A 19,242-nucleotide genomic window follows, 5' to 3' on the forward strand; every position below is an offset into this window, starting at 1 on the left:
TCCGAATGGGCTGACCCACGACCAGAGGGGCCAGGGGCTGCGTCCGACGATTGTAATATTTCGCCTGGCGCAGTTTATTGTCAGCGAGAACACGCGGGAGAGGAGTCGGGTACGCGGGAAGCAAGTTTGACCTGGGAGTAGGCAAAAACGTCCGACAGGCACGTCCAAACATTTTCTGTGCCGGCGACATGTCTGACCCTTCACTGGGCGAATTACGCCACGTCATCAGCGCCCAAAGGGGGTTTTCACCGGAGGCGATAGCCTTACGCATTAAACTCTTCGCCGTTTTCACGGCGTTCTCAGCCTTGCCATTCGACTGCGGATAGCCTGGGCTGGAGGTAACATGATCAATATCCAGAGAACGCAGAAATGCTTTGAACTCACAGCTGCTGAACGGTGGGCCATTGTCACTAACTAGCGTTTCTGGAATGCCATAGCGAGCGAACTGGGCCGCTAGAGCTGAGGTCACATGTGTCACAGTAGTCCGAGTCAGGCGGTCAATCTCCATGAAGTTGGAGTAATAATCTACCAGCACGAGGTACATTGACCCATTAAGTTCAAAAATGTCCGTTCCCAGTTTCGCCCATGGCCGGGAGGGGACCTCATGCGACAATAGCGGCTCGGCCGTCTGAGCCGGGCGATGGGCTACGGACGTGCTATCAGCTAGGTCGGCGCGCCTGTGCTGCTTCCACACGCCATTTGGACGCTATATCTGGAACAGGCTGCCATATGGCGTGAAGTGCAGCTCCGAAATTTGGCAGAGAATGATGCATGAGCTCATCAGGGGCCTTGAGGGTGTGGAGGTCATAGCTGATGATTTTGTAGTTTTTGGTCGCGGTAACACGCGTGCACAGGCCGAACAGGATCACGACCGCAATCTAGCGGCATTTCTAGCCAGGGCACGTGAGAGGAACCTTCGTCTGAACCCTGATAAATTCAGGTACAAAGTGACAGAACTGAAATGGATGGGTCACGTCCTGTCGGCTGACGGCTTGAAACCAGACCCAGCTAAAGTGTCTGCGGTGCGTGACTATCCGCCCCCCACGGATGTGCCCAGTCTCAAACGCTTCCTGGGGATGGTCAGTTTTTTGGCCCGCTACATCCCCAACCTGTCACAGACTGTATCACCTCTCCGTCAGCTCACACAGGCCAGCTTCGACTGGTACTGGAGCCCCCAGTGTGAGACAGCATTCAAAACCATTCAGCAGCTGCTTACAACAGCGCCAGTGCTCAAATACTATGACCCACATGACGAGGCTACAGTGCAGTGCGATGCATCGAGCCATGGCCTCGGCGCTGTCCTTCTGCAGCGGGGAAACCCAGTCATGTACTGCTCGCGCTCCCTTACGGTAGCGGAGCGAGCCTACTCGCAAATTGAGAAGGAGCTATTGGCCATTACTTTTGCGCTCACTCGCCTGGACCAATATCTGTACGGTAGGCCAGTGACAGTCGAGACTGACCATAAGCCATTGGTCGCGATACACAACAAACCACTCAGTGACGCACCACTTCGCTTGCAGAGAATGCTTCTCACACTGCAGAGGTACAACTTTCACATTGTGTACCGACCAGGATCAGAGATTCCTGTCGCTGATGCGCTTAGTCGTGCTCCAACTCAGCAACCATCCTCACTGTTCGCAATGGAGACCGAATCCCTAGAGTTGTCCAGTGGGATCGCGGTGTCTCCAGAGCGTCTAGAAGCCATACGGGCCGCGTATCAGTCTGATCCGGTCCTCCCACGGGTCGTCAAACAGGTACTGGCAGGGTGGCCGAAGCATCGGCGCCAGTTGCCAGACGCACTCCGGCCGTATCATGGCTTTCATGACGAACTTTTCACACAGGACGGACTGCTGTACAAAGGCAGGTGTGTGGTCATTCCCAGCGCTCTTCAGCAGGACCTTATCTCGCGCCTGCACCGTACTCATATTGGTTTGTCATCGATACTGCGACTTGCTCGGCAGAACGTGTTTTGGATCGGAATGACCAGCCAGCTAAAAGAAGCGATTCTGAAGTGCCCAATCTGCCAGAATGCACAGGATGCATCCACGAGACTGAATACTTTGGCTCCCGTGAGCCGGGCGGTTACCTCGTCCACAGTGGGTGTGGGATAGTGTTCTCTCCTCACAGCTCGATTTAGGAAACGGGGGTCTATGCATAGGCGAATATCTCCGTTCGGTTTATCCACTATCACAGGATTTGAGACCCAGTCAGTTGGCTCAGTGATGTGAGAAATGACGCCTAGCGTCTCGAGATCGTCCAGTTTTTTCTTAAGTTTCTCACGCACGTGCACTCTCACTCTGCGGGGAGCTTCCACTACCGGGATAGCGGACGGATCTGTCACAATTTCATAGTTGTCCGCCACTAGTCCCACGCTACTTTTGTCAAACACGTCATGATACTCAGCTTTGATGCGCGACTGACCGTCATTCACACACCCCGACCGCGGTGGCACGGGCGAGGGACGAGCTCTGGGAGGGCCGTGACCCGGTTCAGTAGCGAGGTCACCCCCTGGGGTCACGGCCGGCGGGGGCGGGGCAGGGACATAGTCCAGTGGGTCACAGTCGCGGACGTCAATCAGGCCCAGCTGGACTGACGTGTTCAGGCTCAGTATGGAAGAGATAGCACTGTTCACAACTTTACACTGAAGGATGTGCCTACTCCGAGACACGGGATTAGTAAAGCACAGGGACCGTTTCCCCTCACATGACACGAGAGCGCCGTCATACATGCGCAGAACGGTATGGCACGGTCTCAAACATGCGCCCTGTGGATCGTCAGTGATACGCACGTAGTCTGTCCATGTCAACACGTCACACTCGGAGCCGGAATCTATCAAAAACGTTACCGATTTTCCCGAGGCGGTCAAAGTTTTGTGTGCTTTTGTGGGTGTCTCACCGGAATGGCCCGCTGTCGACAAAACGTCCCAGTGCTCATGTGCACCTGACGCGCCGGGAGGCGGGTCGCGGCGCTGGCCGGCTGGCGGAGTCGCAGTCAGCTGATCGCGGCCGGCGGCGGCGGCGCCGGCGGCGCCCACGGTGGCGGCGAGAGACGGCGGCCGGGCCGCTGGCTGGCGAACTGGTCCGCGCCCGCCAGAGCCGGGCGGGGGACGCCGGGAGCCGCAGATAGTACTGCATGCGAAATGGTTGGCCTGCCCGCAGGCGAGGCAGGCTTTGCCCCATGCAGGGCAGCGAGACCGAACCATTGGGTGATCACGGCCGCAGAACTTGCACTTGCGGGTCGGTTGGGACCGGTTGTGTCCAGAGACGGCGGCCAAGTTGTCTGTTTGCTCACTGTGGGACTCAGTTCCGAACACCTTGAGATCACGATTGGCGGCTTCTTCGGATAGCGCTATGTCGATTGCCATCTGAAGGGTCAAATCAGCTCGCTTCAGCAGCGCTGCTTGTATTTTCTGGTCACGGAGGCCGATGCACAGTCTATCTCGCAGCATGTTGTCCCCGTCTGGGAAAGCACACGTTGCTGCCAGAGATCGAAGGGCCGATAGATATTGGCTGACCGACTCGTCTGGCAGTGGCTTCTGACCGCGAGTGTAGAAATTGTACCGTTCACGGACAACATTCTGGCGGGGCACACAGAACGCCTCGAAGCGTGACACTAGCTCATCCAACCCTTGTTCTGCAGACCATCCAGAGAAATGAGAGGCGACTTCTTGTGCTTCGCCACCAGCACAGTTGAGAAAAACGGCCACTTGGACGGCCTGGGGCTTGCCAGCGAGTTCGACAGCCACAGCGTAATTCTCCCATTCACGCCGCCAGGTCCGCCATCTTGTCGCTAATTGCGGTGATGAAATCTCGAGCTCTGCCGGTGGGCGAAGATTCGACAGCATTGTCGGCACCTTTGTGTTACGTTAACTTCTGACACCATGTAACGTTCTTAAGATATCAGATAACGCAAGACGAGGATATGTATTCAGTAATGTCAGACCTTCTACAGCACTGACCAACCCTAGCTCGGGTGTCTAACTCTACAACCGGTTATGCTACAACCCTCCGGCTGCCGCGCCCTCACTTGCCGTCAACCACGAGTTCGCTTTTCTGCCGTTAGATGACAGCACGTCTCAGAACACTACAAATTACAATACGCCACACCGCCGTTTCCCGTTAAAATGTTAAATGGCCGTTAACTCGTTAACGGTGCAAAATACCACCCCAAAGAGGTACATTTTCGGAATCAGCGCATCGAGGAGGCCCTGTATACCGATTTTCAGCCAAATCGAAAGACCCCGAAATATGCTGCTGTGAGGCTGATATTCGTTGCTGCTGAATTGATAGACGTGTACATTATTCCACTGCCAAACAAGTAGGACGCCGGTGAAAACAGGGCGCCGGAGGGCATATTAGTCACGTGACATTTGGAGCTTCTCCCCCTCCATGGGCCTTCTACATGCCAAACGTCACGTGTAAATTTCACGAACCTTGATTAAATCGCCCCAGGCGCCCTGTTTTCACCGTCGTCCAACAAGTAGTCATCCTTGGCAATAACCCGGTTTACATAGCATATTTGACGAGGCTCTAGGTCGTTAATTTGGCGATAATTTCGATGCAGTGGTCTTCAAATATTTAGAGGGGATCATTTTGTAAATTGTTAAGCACCATTGGCATCTTTTGCAACATCACGGACGGAGATATAAGCTTGCAACAAACCCTATGTAAACCGGTCTCTTGTTTTAGGGCCTTGATCCTTGGTAGTCATCCTACATCAGGAAACACTGGACCCACTGGACCAATCGAAAGGTATTTGCCACCACTCTATTAATCATACAAAAGCGTGTTATCGTTTTAAAAAATAGACCTAAGCCTTAACCCTCGCCCGCACATGCCATTTTCCCATCCTAGAACGCACATGGGGGGGGGGGGTGGTTGCCACCCCCCGCGCCATTTCGTTCCTGTTGGAGATAGAGCTTAGCGGTAAAGACCAAAAAGATTCTTTGGGAAGAGACGAATCCAATGACACCCAGTTTTACCTTCTCAGGTCAGTCATTGACCTTCCAGGTCAGGTCAAACTAAAAAATGTTGCTGTTTTAGGTCACCGTTGGATATCAAGCGCGCTGCTTGTCATATACCGATGACGATGCCGTTTTCTGGTGCCAAGCCAGCTAGAACCTCTTTGTCACACTACCCGACCAGGTTTTTGCTGCTGAGGTCATCTCAGGTCAAGTTAGGTCAAGGTCAATAATATGTGTTTGTATGTCTGTGTGTGTCTGTGTGTATACTGATGTGTGCACCGATTGTTTATGTGTCCATATTACATAAAATCATGATCTGAGAAGCTTTTACCAAAAATGTAGTCAAAAAATTTCAAAAAAAAGTAAATTCAGCTTGCCTAAAACGCAATTATCTTAGATGACCTAGGTTGACCTTGACCCTGACCTTGACCTCTGTGCATCGTCGAACAACATGTTTCATGATAGGTGGGAGGTAGGATTGGCATAAAAGGCCGAAATCAAGGTGTTAAAAGCTCACAAGGCCCATAGCCAACGCAAGATGTTGAGAATTGGCCATTTGGGTCATGACATGACCTGAAAAACAAGGTCATATCTCCGAAACCAAAAACCACAGAAAATTGAAATTTTCAGTGGACATCAAGAAAGGATAGAGGAGCAGCTATACGAAAAATCAGCCTTCTAGCTCTAAAAATGTTGAGTGCAGAGCAGAAAGACTACCTGGGGGGGGGGGGTGGCAACCACCCCCCCCCCCCATGTGCGGGCGAGGGTTAAGGTGACCCAGGTGAGAACTGAGATTGGGAAGTCGAGCGTTGCACGGCACTCAGCCCACGTTTAAGAAACTGCTATGCCGAATTCAGTAGCGGCGGAACACCTTCGGTACCTCCGATGACCTCAGTGCTCCAAAAGATTGCAGCCTTATGACTCAGCGACTGGTAGGTAAGGTCGATCATAAGGAAAAGGGCAACCAGTCGCTTGCCGATGCAAGATAGTGCCGATGGTATATAGGGCCTTGGTGCCGATGTAGCGTTTCCAACAACCGTTTCGAAATGTGGTTTGAGGTTTCGAATTGTTATCAGCCGTTTCGAATGTGGTACCTAACCTTAGGTATATGTATACCTATGGCTCGGTTACCTTGTAAGGTCAATTCAATGTTCCTTCTCCTATCAATTAGCAACTGCCTGAATGGTGTCATTTATAAAGGCCAGGCAAATACTAACCTATTTCGTAGCAGCCAGGGCCTGAGCTCTACGAATAGGTACATTCCATTCAACATTTTAAATAATGCTAGGTGTTGCATGGTAATGATGACATCAGTATCCTAACGCTAATCATTGAGCCCTACCAATAAATTTCCGGCGCCCGCATCAACTGGCGCCCGCCGGGGCGAGGTCAGTTGAGACGGTCGTAATTGAAACGGTATAAAAGTCGCACGCGGCAAATCGAACGGTGCGTCGGTGCAACTCGAATGGTAGGTACATGCCTGTCTAAACGGCATCAGTGTCGCCGTCTTCTCGTTCTAGTAGGTATCCTGACCAATCACGGTATCTAGGCAGCCTTCTTCACGTTGTGAATTGTGATCCAGACCAAATCCCCGCCACGTAGGTCACCTGACACTATGCCTAAACGTTACCGGATTATTGTCCCGACTATAACGAGCATGAGCTTATCCATTGGGACAAACATTGACTCAGGAATGCTAGAATGACAATATTCTTTTTCGACATTAAAAAATGAAATTAGGTATATCATACGTTCATTTAGACAATAAATATAGGTAGGTACCTAATGGGGCGTAAATGACTAATCAGACTATGTAGACGTAGTGGATAGGTAAAATAAATCGCCTGTGCATGCAGGCTGCAGCAATCAGCACACATTGCAAAATATCTAAAGCCAAACTCTGATTGCAAGACCCGCCATCATAAGCGATTTCTAATCACTACCGGAAGATGCTCGCCACTCGTTAATTTGCAAGCCGTCATTATCGCGTGAGAACCGCGTTTCCGGTAGCACGACCAGCGCAGAGGCAGTGGTGTCGCTCAGTTGCTCAGTCTCACACCTCCGTGTTACGCGGTCTGCACAGCATCAGATCCAGATGGCCACACAGAGCCGCAGATCGTATCGCCGTATCTAACCATCGCCGTCGTGTCGCGTCGACAGCTCCCTCGCGTCGGTAGAGCGTGCGTCGGAGCGGCGTCCGTTCACCCCCGCCAGTCGAGCCCTCTTCCGCTGGCCAGCCGGTCGGTCACGTGACCGACGACGGGTTGACGGACGGGCAGACCGGCTGGATCACGTGACCGGCGTCCAGGAGGGCGCTCGAGCACCGTGACGCTCGGCGGCGCTGGGCAGGTGCGCGGCGCGACGCAGTCAGTCGGCCGCTGCGGACCGACGCGCAGGGTGGTGAGCACCGGACGGTTGTCGGGGAGGAGCACGGAGCACCAGCACAGGTCAGTGGCCCGTGCCGGGGACGGCGCCGGCGCCACGCCCCACCGGCTCCGGCGGGGCATCGGTGCTTTGATGTGAGCCTGAGGGATGGGAGGGGAATTGAGTTTAGGGTTAAAAACAGTGTTATCATTCACACCGGTGCCGATCTGTCCGCGGTAGAGAGCATGATTGATGACCATTCGTCAGTTATAGATTTGCTCATTTAGTTGAACTTTGGAGCCTGCCTTGGAAGCGCTGGGTAGGCATAATTGTTTGCTATCACCTATCGATCAACGATTCATCAATTACGCGAAGTTAGTTTGCATACATTATCTCAGTCTGGCGGAGTCGCTTTCCAACGGTTGCTTTGTTCCCTCGGCGGTTTGGAGTTCCCAATTAAAATTTCAAAGAGCCCGTTTACACACGTCACGGATGTCATAAGCCACGGAGACCTCTAATGACGATCGCGAATGAATTCACACTTAAATACATTATTGCATCTCACCAGAAACGTTTCAATCGGTAAGCACCGTGTTTCTATCAACTTCCAGGTGTATTTGTGAAACTCGAATTTGTCGTGTCGGACCAAATGCTGGACCAAATCGATAAATCAATGGGCGCGGGAGACGGGCGTTGGCTCGGCAAAAACAATCGTTGGGCTGGCACCGCCGGGGCCATTTTACATTTTACCCCAGTTCGTATCCTGTCGTGTCCTTACATGCGGCTTTTTGGATGACACTAATAAAAGACGTGCGGGACAAAGATAATCCCTATCACGATAGCTGTGTCCGTCTCGACGGGTACGGTAAAGAGCGCGACTCCGGCTGGAGAGCAGTGCTAGTGTGTCCGTTTCACATGCGGTTTCATCACATCACCCTAATCTGTCGCCATTTTTACGGGGCCATGTGTACTCCGTGCTGATCGTACCGATAGCGATCACGACTGAGGTCCGTGTGTTTTGATTTCCACGAACCGGCCCCAGTTGAGATGAGAGCCGATTGGAGAGCTGGGCGGCCTTGCCTGCCGACGGCTGAGTCAGTGGGCTGGAATTCCGGCCAGTTCGGTGGCGTGTTTTGTCGCAGTGCCGTGCGATCACGTCCGTCCGGCGCGGGGCTTTACTGTGAGACCGGCCCTGTGCGAATAGGGCCAGCGGGTGCCGTGTGAGAGACCCGCCGACGGGACAGCACTGAGTCACGCCCCACCCGCCGTCCATGGTTCCCCGGCGTCGTCCGCGTCACTGGATCCATGTTTTCCTCGGTGTCGTCAGGACTAGTTCCATCATTGATGCTGGTGTGACCTTCATCGGTAACCGGTCACGTCACCTCTTCGTGGATGGCGCCTCGGAGTGGAAATGCCTGTGGTCAAGCATCGACGTCACGTTCAGGCTTTATTTGATCAAACAAACACGACATGCAATGGAATGTTGAGATTCCGTCGAATTTTCTGAAATTGGGGCTGACGTGTGACTAATGCATGCCATCTCCCATTTTCGTTACAAAATGGAATAATACAGAGCCTGTCCGCGCGCGTGACCTTAGATGAACCTCTCGCGTCACCGTCGTTTAGCAAACCCATCACTCCGGGTCGGGGTCTTTAATCTGCACTTCATATACCTCGTGGGAACTCCGCGGCGGTAATTGTCGTGTTCCCATGGTCCTGGTCATGACGGAGTGATGACGTCGGTCGTCCGCGGAGGAAGGTGACCCGGAGGACGCCTCCACTTCCTCCGGTAAACTGTTCCCAGCGCGACACCAAGCCGCCGCCGCCGCCCTAACGGCCGCGGCGACAGCGCGGTCGGACGGAGCGGGACGACATTCCTGGACGCCGCCGACTGGTTTCTGCCTCGTTTGCAGGGTACGCCGACGGATCAGCTCGCCGCACCGGACGGGCGATGGTCAGCGCGCAGCCGCTGCTGAGCTGAGCCAACTGCTGGGAACGGAGATCTGCGCGCCGCGATGCTGTCGTGGCTGGCAGGGCGTCGCTCGCCGTCGGGCGTGCACCTTCTGACCGATGACCCACTGGCGGTCATCGCAGGGCCTGTCGACAAACAGCAGACCGTCTACGCCGTCTCAAGGTAAGAGCGAAATGGCAATTTTATCGGGCGTGATAGTTTTTGTTTGTGGGTTACAAGAAAGCGGGATGAGGGCTCCCGAGAAGCAGTGTGTTGCGTGATCTCGCATTCGATTATCCGAACGGCCTGTTCCACTTCAGTTGAATGATCCGTTCCACTGTATTATAAACCTTTCGTGTCGGAATGCTTCCGTTTGTTCGACGAGAAAGCAACCTTGCGCGGTGTTGGTCCGTTTTTAACTAGGTTATCTTGCCTCGCGATCTACCTCCTAAACTGGGTGCCGGATAAAGCTCGGGAGCTAGAACTGACATAAAACCGATCGGTCTCACGGACCCATATCTATTTTATCCCGGAACATTTCGCCATATTATAGCATGATGCAAACAGCCGCGGCCTTGCAATTTCCTCAACAGCAGTTGCCACTTTATGCCTTTACTGGAGGCTCCTTCTAACAAGTACCGGCAAAATCCATCAGTCCATCGAGTCGCGTGATGCCAGTTTCGATCTAGGAGGTCACGGCAGGTCAGGGTGCCCTATTTCGGCCGGGATCCTCTCCGCTATCCGTGGCACTCACGGGTCACTCAGCTAAGTCGTCGGTCCGGCGGTGCTTCCGACTTCCGCTCTTTGTACTGACAGCCGCCGTCACGACCGTGGAGTTCGACCACGTCTGATCGGACATCGTGGGAGCGACTCGAGCGGTAGTTGACTTCACCCGAGTTCGGCGGCACTCCCGTCGGATTTATACAGCGTGCCGACCGCCGAACTCATGAACGGACCTCTGAGAAACGGGCCCCGCGTAATCCGAGAGTCATGAACGGCGGATCGGCCGCAGCAGTGTTCGAGCTGACCGTCTACAGACAGCAACCAGTCGAACCTAATGCTTGTGGTTTGGGGTTATACAATGCGCTTTACACACAGACGCATTACATTTTAATCGATTTCAACGCTTTTTGCATGATTAAGACGGCAAAATACATCAGTGGCGCTGGGAATATCAGCGATTCTACTTAATAAAGGCGGCAAAACTTTTACCTGACTTGGTCAAAGCCAAGGTACTATGAGCAATGACCTTTGTTGTTCCAATGTCCGGGTATATTATCATTTAATCATTCAAACCGGTCTGGTCAGTGGCTTCCGAAGTTATCGATAACAATCGAGACGATATAAACCAGTATAGCGCCTTTTGGGGCGACTAACGGAGCGAGCGAGGGGGTGAGTCTTGCACGTGCGAAATTTCGAGGGGGTACCTCCAACTGACTTGTGCACGGCACCCTACTGACCGGTTTCTAGCGATGTGCCAAATTTGAGCACAATCGGCCCAGCCGTTCTCGAGATCTGGGAGCGGCACCCTGCACGTGCGCACGTGCAAAATGGGTCCCAACTGACTTATGCACGGCACCCTACTAACTGGTCCCTAACCGTGTACCAAATTTGAGCGCCATCGGTCCAGCCGTTCTCGAGATCTGGAAACGACCCCTGCACGTGCGCACGTGCAGCAGCACCCCAATTCTGGCACATGGATATGCAGTGCCTAGTGGGTGCCTACCTACATGCCAACTTTCAGCGCAATCGGCCAAGTAGTTACCGAGATATTGCAACAATTACAAAACTGACACCTCTTCGTTTTGCACGTGGCACGTGCATAAGGGGTCACCTATATGCATCGGGAATAGTCCAATACTTGGTAGAAGGAATGAAGCTACCCTACAAAAATTACCGCGTGTAAATCGGTCAAGTGGTTGCTGAGATATAAGCCTCGCAAAAGCGTCCGCACGGCCGGCCGGCCGGCCGGCCGGCCGGCCGCTCATACTCAGAAATTTCCGTTAATCTAAGGAAAGACTTCGCTCGCTTCGCTCGCTCCGTAACGACTACGAATGCCATACGACTACAACCGTTACACTGTCAGATAGTTCATTAACATTTCAATGACTGATGTGAAGGAATGTTTTCTAAATTTGAAACCGCTTTATTCGAAGCTAACTTCATGACATTAATTTTGGTAAACGGTACACGAATGACGTTTGATGCCGACATGGTGCATCCATATTCCATATCTTAACGATCACATCGATCATGCAAATCGCCTTTTCGCTGCATCATGCTGTAACCATCGGGAAGATTCCCATTAGTCTCCCGCATTTTTCAGTTCCCATGTGTTCCGGGCACCGCACCTGGCTGTCGGGAGTTCACTATTGGCCCCGCGTCCGTCCGGCTGTTTACCTATCGGTCGTGATTTCCCACACGGCTGGACCGTGGCTCGGAGCCGGTTCCTGTGACCACAGGTCACGATCGAACCTCTCATCGGTCAGTGCGGGGTCGCACATCTCCGGGCCGGACGGCCGCCATTCACGGTCATGGAATAAACTCTTGTCGTCTTTCAAGTGATGAGCTCCTAGCTAAAACGTCGCCGAGTCAACCAGCCGACCCTTTGCGACACGGCACGTCACGTCGAGACCGGGCACGGCACGTCCGTACAAACGGCGTTCCCACGAGACGACGCGGCCGCGCCGTCTTTGTCTCGGCGGCGTCACCGGTCATTGTCGCCGGAGAGCGTCTCGCCGGTGGAGCGTGACACCGGCCGGCTCGCTCCACTGGTGCTGCTCCGGTGGGCCGTCCCGCTCGCTCGGTCCGGGCCTCCCCGTCCGGTCCTCCCGACACAGCGGTGCTAATGACCACGTCCCGAACCGGCCGCCACAGACGCCGGCGGGATATTTATACCCCAAAGGGAGTCATTTCACGGGTCGCAAATTGGCCGTGCCGGTCGCGACCGGTGAAGTTTTTCGTCACGGCTCTATAGACGATTCGACGGGCTGGGAGTGGCACGGTCGCCGCGTTATAGTTACCGTCCAGTCGGCCCGGGAGGCGCAGATGTGGACGGAATGTGGCCCTGACGCTCTCACTGGCCACGGTCGGGGACGGGGTAATTGTCGGCGGCGGTAACCAGTCGGCATTACCTGTCCGCTTCAAAGGCTCCGGCCGGTGGCGGCACCGGACGCGCGGCGCTGCGCTGTGGCCGACTGCGCCCGCCCCTCCTCTGTCTCCGAGTACCATGCGGTCAGACAGACGCAGCACTGAGGAAAGCCACAGCCTCACTGATGACAGGGAGCAGCTCCCGATAGACCGTATTGACGCCAGTAAAACAGCTGGGGAGTTCAAGGCAACGGTAAGACGACCCCTGCACTTAGACTGCGGAGTTACGGGAAACTGAGCCGTGGACGGTCTAGCGGTGCCTTCGGGCACCGCTCCAGTCCTTCCTGTCATCCTCTCCGCGACTCTTGGATCCTGGGCCATCCCGCTCCCCACCGGCGAAGTGGTGTGGAGTGGAGTGGGGCGGAGATGTAGAGTGGAGCGTATCGAGGAGTGGAGTGAGTGGCTCGGACCGTGGAGTTGAGTGTGGAGTGGAGTTTGGAGTGGCTCTGAGTGGGCCCCGCACCGGTCCAGCCGGGCGGCAGGTGTGCTGCCTGCTCGCCGCTCGGGCCCCGGCCGGATGCCGGCGGTTTCTCGCTCAGCTGACCGGGCGGCGGACGGTGGCCGACCCCTCGGCCGGCTGTCGCACCGGCGCGGCTCCCGTTCCGAACACAAACACACGGTGATTACCGCCTGCCGTCCGCGACCGGCGGACATCCCGGCGGCGCACGCAGCCGCCGCCCCAGCTGACACGCGCGAATGACTCACACCCACCCCCGCACCGCCGCCGGCTGCGGCCCAACTGGAAATGTGGCATGATTCAGGCGCTTCTGTTGTGTTCGGCCGGTCCCCGGCACAGTCATCCGGCCCGGTTGGACTTCTCAGAATCGTTCGTCATTCGACCCAGGACCGTTTTACCGACGTGTTTTGTCGTTGTGTAACCAACGCGTCAATCAGTCGTCAAAAAAGGTCGATCTGGCGCGGCTACTTATTTGGTCGCCGGTGTCGAAACGTGTGGTAGTAAACCGTTCAGGTTCAGCTCCTCGGCCTGGCGTGGCTAATGGTCGGGGCTCGCTCGCACCGGCTGGCAGCCGCCATGACGCGACCGGAGGGGAGGGAGGGAGGGTCGCTGCCTGGACGTCGCCGCGGACAGTCACGCGAAAATGTCGTAAATCAACGCAACACGTTGTGGGGATTCTCATCGGACTGTGAAATTATGATGTTATAGCCCTAACTAACGTCATCTGTTGTTTTCTTTTGTTCATTTTACCTCTGATGACTTCGTAACCATAAAAGTATAAATAGCTCTGAGGTTACACGGCTCTTAGAGCTGTGCTGTATAATTAACCTTTCCGCGAACACAATGCCCCACAGTGTGAATTCCCGAGGCAGAAACCCGCATTGCCCTGTCATACGATCACCATGATATGCACGTGTATACCGATTACCGTGAACGCATTTCGTGTGCCGACCGTCCTGTGTGGTGTCACCTCTCCCCGAACTGGCGTCACACCAGTCTGTTCTCACCGTTCCAGGACGAACCCCATGTTCGAGGAGGGCTGGCCGGGCGGCGTGCGGCCGGTGGAGGACGAGAGGACCGGCTGGCAGCGGTCGGCGGCCGACGGCAGCACCTACTGGCACGAGCCGCCGCCGGACAGCTCGCTGCAGCTGGAGGCGGCCGCGGACGACACCGGCGGCCCGCCCGACTCGCTCGAGCCGCCGCCGCCCGCCTCGCTGAGACGGTTCACCGAGCACGGAGAGCTGCCGGAGGTGCACAGGGGCCCGCGGGTCCACCGCGGCCCGCTGCGGCCCGGCGCGCCCGCCGGCCGGCCGGCCACCCTGCCGCGGCCCGTGTGGCCATCGGCGGTGGGCGACGCGCCGGTCCCGGAGCCCCCACGGCGCCTCTCCGTCACCGGGTACATGACTGTGGCTGATCACGTTGGACCCACCTGGCCGGGCCGCCGGGCGCCGCCGCCGGGAGCTGTCGGCAGGTTCCCGCTGGACCGGCGGGCCACCTTTCCGCCGGCCCGGGCCGGGCTGGCCGGACGGTTGCCGTCCATTCCGGACGAGGAGGCTGAGCAGCCGGCGGACGGTCAGCCGGACTCGATCGTCACCGAGTCGCTACTGCGGCTCACCACCCCGCGCACCACGCCGGCCGGCTCGGTCCGAGATGGCACCAGCGACAGCCGCTCGCCAGCCGGCTCCACGAGGGCAGAGAGCTTCCACTGGGAGGGCTCCCCGGCCGGTGGGGCGGTCGATGCTGCCGTGATGCTGCCGCCCCCGCCGCCGCCGCTGCCACCGCTGGCGCCCCCGCCGGGCAGCTTCAACTGGGACCGGACGCTGGAGCCGCTGCTGCAGGTGCTGTGGTCGGGAGAGGAGTCGCCGCCGGTCCTGCGCCGCTTCCAGGAGGTGCCCGGCTCGGCCGGAGGTCCGGGAGGCCTGGAGGCCGCGCTGCCGTGGCGGAACTCGGCGGCCGGCGAGGGCCCGTTCCCGGCGCCACCGTCGCGAGCCAGCTCCGAGCTGTCGCAGCTGTACGCCGAGCTGGCGGCGCCGCGGCCCTTCTCTCGGGCGCTCTCCGAGGAGCTGTACGCGTGGCCGGTGTCTCCGCCGGTGGCCGTGGCGCCGCCGCCGCTAGCCCGGCCGCCGACCCGCGCCGAGTCGCCGCCGCCGGCCTACCTGAACCAGCTGCTGCCCTCAGACACGTCGGCGGCGGGCGGCCGGCTCGGCTCGGACGCCTCCTCTCAGCCGAGCCGCTCGGTGCGGCGCACACCCTCCGACGCGTGCTCGGACGACTCGCGGGACAGCCGGCTGAGCGCCGGCAGCCGCGGCCGCCTGCTGCCCTCGGACAGCTCCGAGGGCGGCAGCGAGCGGCGCGTCACCTTCTCGGCCGACACCGTGGACAACGAGCCGGGCCCGGCGCGGCCGCGGCCCCGGCGCCACGCCGACCGGCCGCCCGCCCGCCGCCCAGTCGGCAGGGGCCGCAACAAGGGCTTCTACGCGTCCAACATGCTCAGCAGGCTCACCGGACTGAGCCACAGCGCTGGCGGCAAAAAGGTTAGACCATCAACATTCCTGAGTTACCGTCTCCATACATGCTTTATCCTGTCCTGAACGTACGCACTGGTTTTCCCTGATCCCGGTACCTGCGATCTGCAGGCAATACGCATGTTTTGAAAGAAACACTCCGAGAAACAATGGCAAATTAAAAGAAAAGAAAAGTCGGAAGCACGAAGCAGCTACAGAGGAGGCATGGGTAAATCACAATGCACACGGAGAAGGCAACCAAACTGTAGAAATTGGATGGCTGCCCTTAAATGGATTAGGATCCGTTAAAACAATAGCGTCCTTGTTTAAAGAAGTCGCTTGGCAACCAGGGTGGCATCACTTCAACAGCCACCTCAAACAATATCACAATTCATAGCGGTTGATGTCCAAAGGTGTTTTAAAAATGCCCACCTCAAGGTGACAGGCAGCTTCTTTGTTGGGGCAATGCATGCAAAAACAGCACTTATCATACTGGTCTGGAGCCGTTCTGTCCACTGCTGGATATGCTAATAAGGAAAGCGGTAGCAGGGCTGCAGGAAAAGGGCGTCGTCTGGGCCGGGCGGGCCATCCTCGTCGCCAGTGGCCCGGTAATCCGTCACCTTGCCGCCGGCTGGAGGGGTTTGGGCCGATCCAGCCCGGATTGGCAGACTTTCTCCTCAGAAGGCGACGGACGGACGCCGGTCACTCGGTTATTAACATTCCTGGATTAGGAAAAACGACCAGGAAAGATCAGCAATGAGGACGAAAATTGATCTGATTCATGACTGCCAGGCTCAGTAAAGCAACAAAGACATCGCCCGTCGCAATGTTGAGCGCGAGGACACGTTTTCCGATTGAGCAATTTATCTCATTTTCCTGCACAGTGCACATGTTCTCGGAGTTGAACGACTGTAAACGCGCTGGACCGGGGTGATGATTGATTTTTAACACCGATCTACCATTGAAACGTCACTTTCCTCGTTGTTCAGCCGCACAATGTGTCACTAACTGTAAAATTAAGTCAATCAACGTGTCCGATTGACTTTGAACGACCTGCACCGACCAGCGGGCGGTAGTTCGCAGACTCGAACAAGCTTCTATGAGGATAAAGTAGCTATTTTTAACCTATGGAACGTGTTTGTCAGTGTCCTTGCGCGGTGGGGGCTGGACCGTTCGCTCCAAGCCTGTGTGCGTCTCACTGACCGTACGTCCCTTCCTCCCAGGAACTGCAGCTGCGGGGCGTCTCGGTGGAGCTCGGAAGGAAGGCGGAGCTGCGCTCGCGGCACCTGTGCACGGCCGTCACCGCCGTGCTGGTGCTGGTCCTGCTGGCCGCCGCCGGCGTGCTCACCGTCTGGCTGTGGACCACCGAGCGGCGACTGTTCCGGGTCTGACCGGACCAACGAACTAACGAGCGGCGGCTGTTCCGGGTCTGACCGGACCAACGGACCACACAGCGGCGCCTGTCCGGACCAAAGGACCACCGAGCGGCGACTGTTCCGGGTCTGACCGGACCAACGCAGCGGCACCTGTTCCAGACCAAAGGACCACCGAGCGGCGACTGTTCCGGGTCTGACCGGACCAACGCAGCGGCACCTGTTCCGGACCAAAGGACCACCGAGCGGCGACTGTTCCGGGTCTGACCGGACCAACGCAGCGGCACCTGTTCCGGACCAAAGGACCACAGAGCGGCGACTGTTCCGGGTCTGATCGGACCAACGGACCACACAGCGGCAACTGTTCGGACCATTGGTGTATGGGCCACCGAGCGGCGCCTTTTCCGGGTTTGATTACACCAACGGACCACCGGGCGGAGTCCGTCCCGGAACAACGGACCACAGAGTTCCGGGTCTGACCGGACCAAAGGGACCAATGGACCACCGAACAGTGCCTGTTGACTGTTCCGGGTCTGACCGGACCAATGGACCACAGAGCGGTGTCTGCTCCGTACCAACGGACCTTCGAGCAGTGCCTATTTCGGGTCTGGCAGGACCAACAGATCATCACGCGTCGTTTCCGGACCAAGAGACCGCCGAGCGGTGCCTGTTCCGGGTCTGACCGGACGAAAGGAAGGACGAACAGCGGACAATCTAGAGTGTCTGAACCAGTGACATCATCTGGATTCAGCGTATTGGGTCAGGTTTACCGTGTGCTTTGTGCAGTGCCGCTATTTGGCGAGGAAAGTGATAGGGGAGGATGAGATCTGCCTTCGATGTGGCGGTGCTTATCATAATGTGGCATTAAGACACAAAAGATCATATCAATTTAGTCTGTAATTATGAGAATTTGTTAGGGTGTGTGCTTTAAGTTCATTGAACAGAGGATGATTGGCGGTGACACCGTGAGCGGACAGGTGAGCGGGATTGTTGAACATTTGTTTGTGAAGCTATGAAGACAGCTAAGCCTGTGAGACATTCGAGAGGCTGGATTTTACATGGCTATCATGCCACAAAAGCTCCAGCGGATGACAGTGCTCTTTTTACCGTGAGTGTATGTGACGTGTTCTCAGATGCATGTGACCTTATGTTAGGGCATTGTACCCAGTCGATGATGTGAACTAAGGCATTCAGCCGACGCACAACGTTTGTTATTTAGACATTCCATGTTCATTATTATATACCGACCCAATTGAGACGCTCAAAAGTCAGCACCGGACGTGATTCGGCTATGCGGAGGCGCGAATCTGACTGCGAGTTACACCAAAGTATTGTCTTCCCGCAACAGCTCGTGGCGTTGCAATTAAAAGCTAGACTCATTTTTGCTGTTTAACATTGTCTTCCCACAAAAGTGATGCAATTTAATGCTGGAAGTGGACTTTTGTTTGTTTGGACTTTCAACTTTTCTGTTTGAACTGTGAATCTCCGTTCCCTGTCATTGTGCGAGGTGTCGTGAAATATAATATCGACACACAATCGATGTTTCCTGTGAACTGACTGAAGTGTTTGTTGATAATGACCGTGACGTTGTTTGCCGTGTCGGGTAACATGCTGACAAACAAATCGTTACTCGTGTGATGTCAGCGCCGTTCAGGATGAAACCCCTGAAGGTCGTCCCGGACGGTTCGGACACGGAAAGACACCTGTAAAACCGGGGGAGACACCCAGCTTACCACCCGTCCCAATCACAATGAGCCCGGAGACCGGTCGACCGAACCACAAACGGAGGAAAGTGCGGCGACTGTCCGCGGCCCTCCTGCTGTGGTAATCACGGGTGACCTTCAGCCGGACACAAACTCCGGCCGTGTTCACAATACACCGCCGTGCCAGCGCGAGATTCGTGCACCAGAGATCGTGCCATGAGGCCCGTAATCAGTTACATCTACCATCTGATACCCAGAATATCAGAGATCAAACCGCTGTGATAAACACCCGGGCCATAAACCCTCGTCCATCTCTGTCACCGGTCGGATTAACGTCACAGCCCGTCAGGAGAGCCGTTTTCACGAGCAGGGTCCCACCATTCAATGTGCATGACCTACGGACACAAGAGGGGTTACAGATTTCCTCTGGTTGTCGCTCTGCCGGCTCCGAATCAATCGTGCGTGAGGGCAGTATTTCCCGCCAGAGGTGTGACATCAACTTACTCTCGTGATTGCGGCTGGCAGAGAATACGGACATTTCCTCCGCCCACGTCCGAGTTCTGAGACGAGCATGACCGGCAGCTTTCACCGACAGAAAGATTTCCGACTCAGATAGAATCAAAGCCAATTTAGCCGACACGCCGCAATGAGGCGATAATTTTGGATCGGAACTGTGTGGTGTTCCTGCATGTCGTATGTCGTGTCTCCCTGCACGCATTGACCGAATGCGGATATCGGATACTAGACAGTACACAGTACCGGTCAGCAGACCCCCCC

General features: G+C 56.0%; 1 protein-coding gene across 1 annotated transcript; it reads left to right on the forward strand.

The window, feature by feature from the left end:
• Window positions 1–7,126: 7,126 nt before the first annotated feature.
• LOC122386077 (transcription initiation factor TFIID subunit 4-like) lies at window positions 7,127–18,231 on the forward strand. The gene is made up of 5 exons (XM_043374877.1): window positions 7,127–7,410; window positions 9,241–9,461; window positions 13,901–14,999; window positions 15,051–15,419; window positions 16,613–18,231. Exons 2-5 carry the CDS (start codon window positions 9,343–9,345, stop codon window positions 16,778–16,780), a joined length of 1,755 nt encoding a protein of 584 aa, XP_043230812.1. The 5' UTR covers window positions 7,127–7,410; window positions 9,241–9,342; the 3' UTR covers window positions 16,781–18,231.
• Window positions 18,232–19,242: the final 1,011 nt, after the last annotated feature.

Source organism: Amphibalanus amphitrite, unplaced genomic scaffold, assembly GCF_019059575.1.
Source record: "Amphibalanus amphitrite isolate SeventyFive unplaced genomic scaffold, NRLGWU_Aamphi_draft 000239F_arrow, whole genome shotgun sequence".
NCBI lineage: Eukaryota > Metazoa > Arthropoda > Thecostraca > Balanomorpha > Balanidae > Amphibalanus > Amphibalanus amphitrite.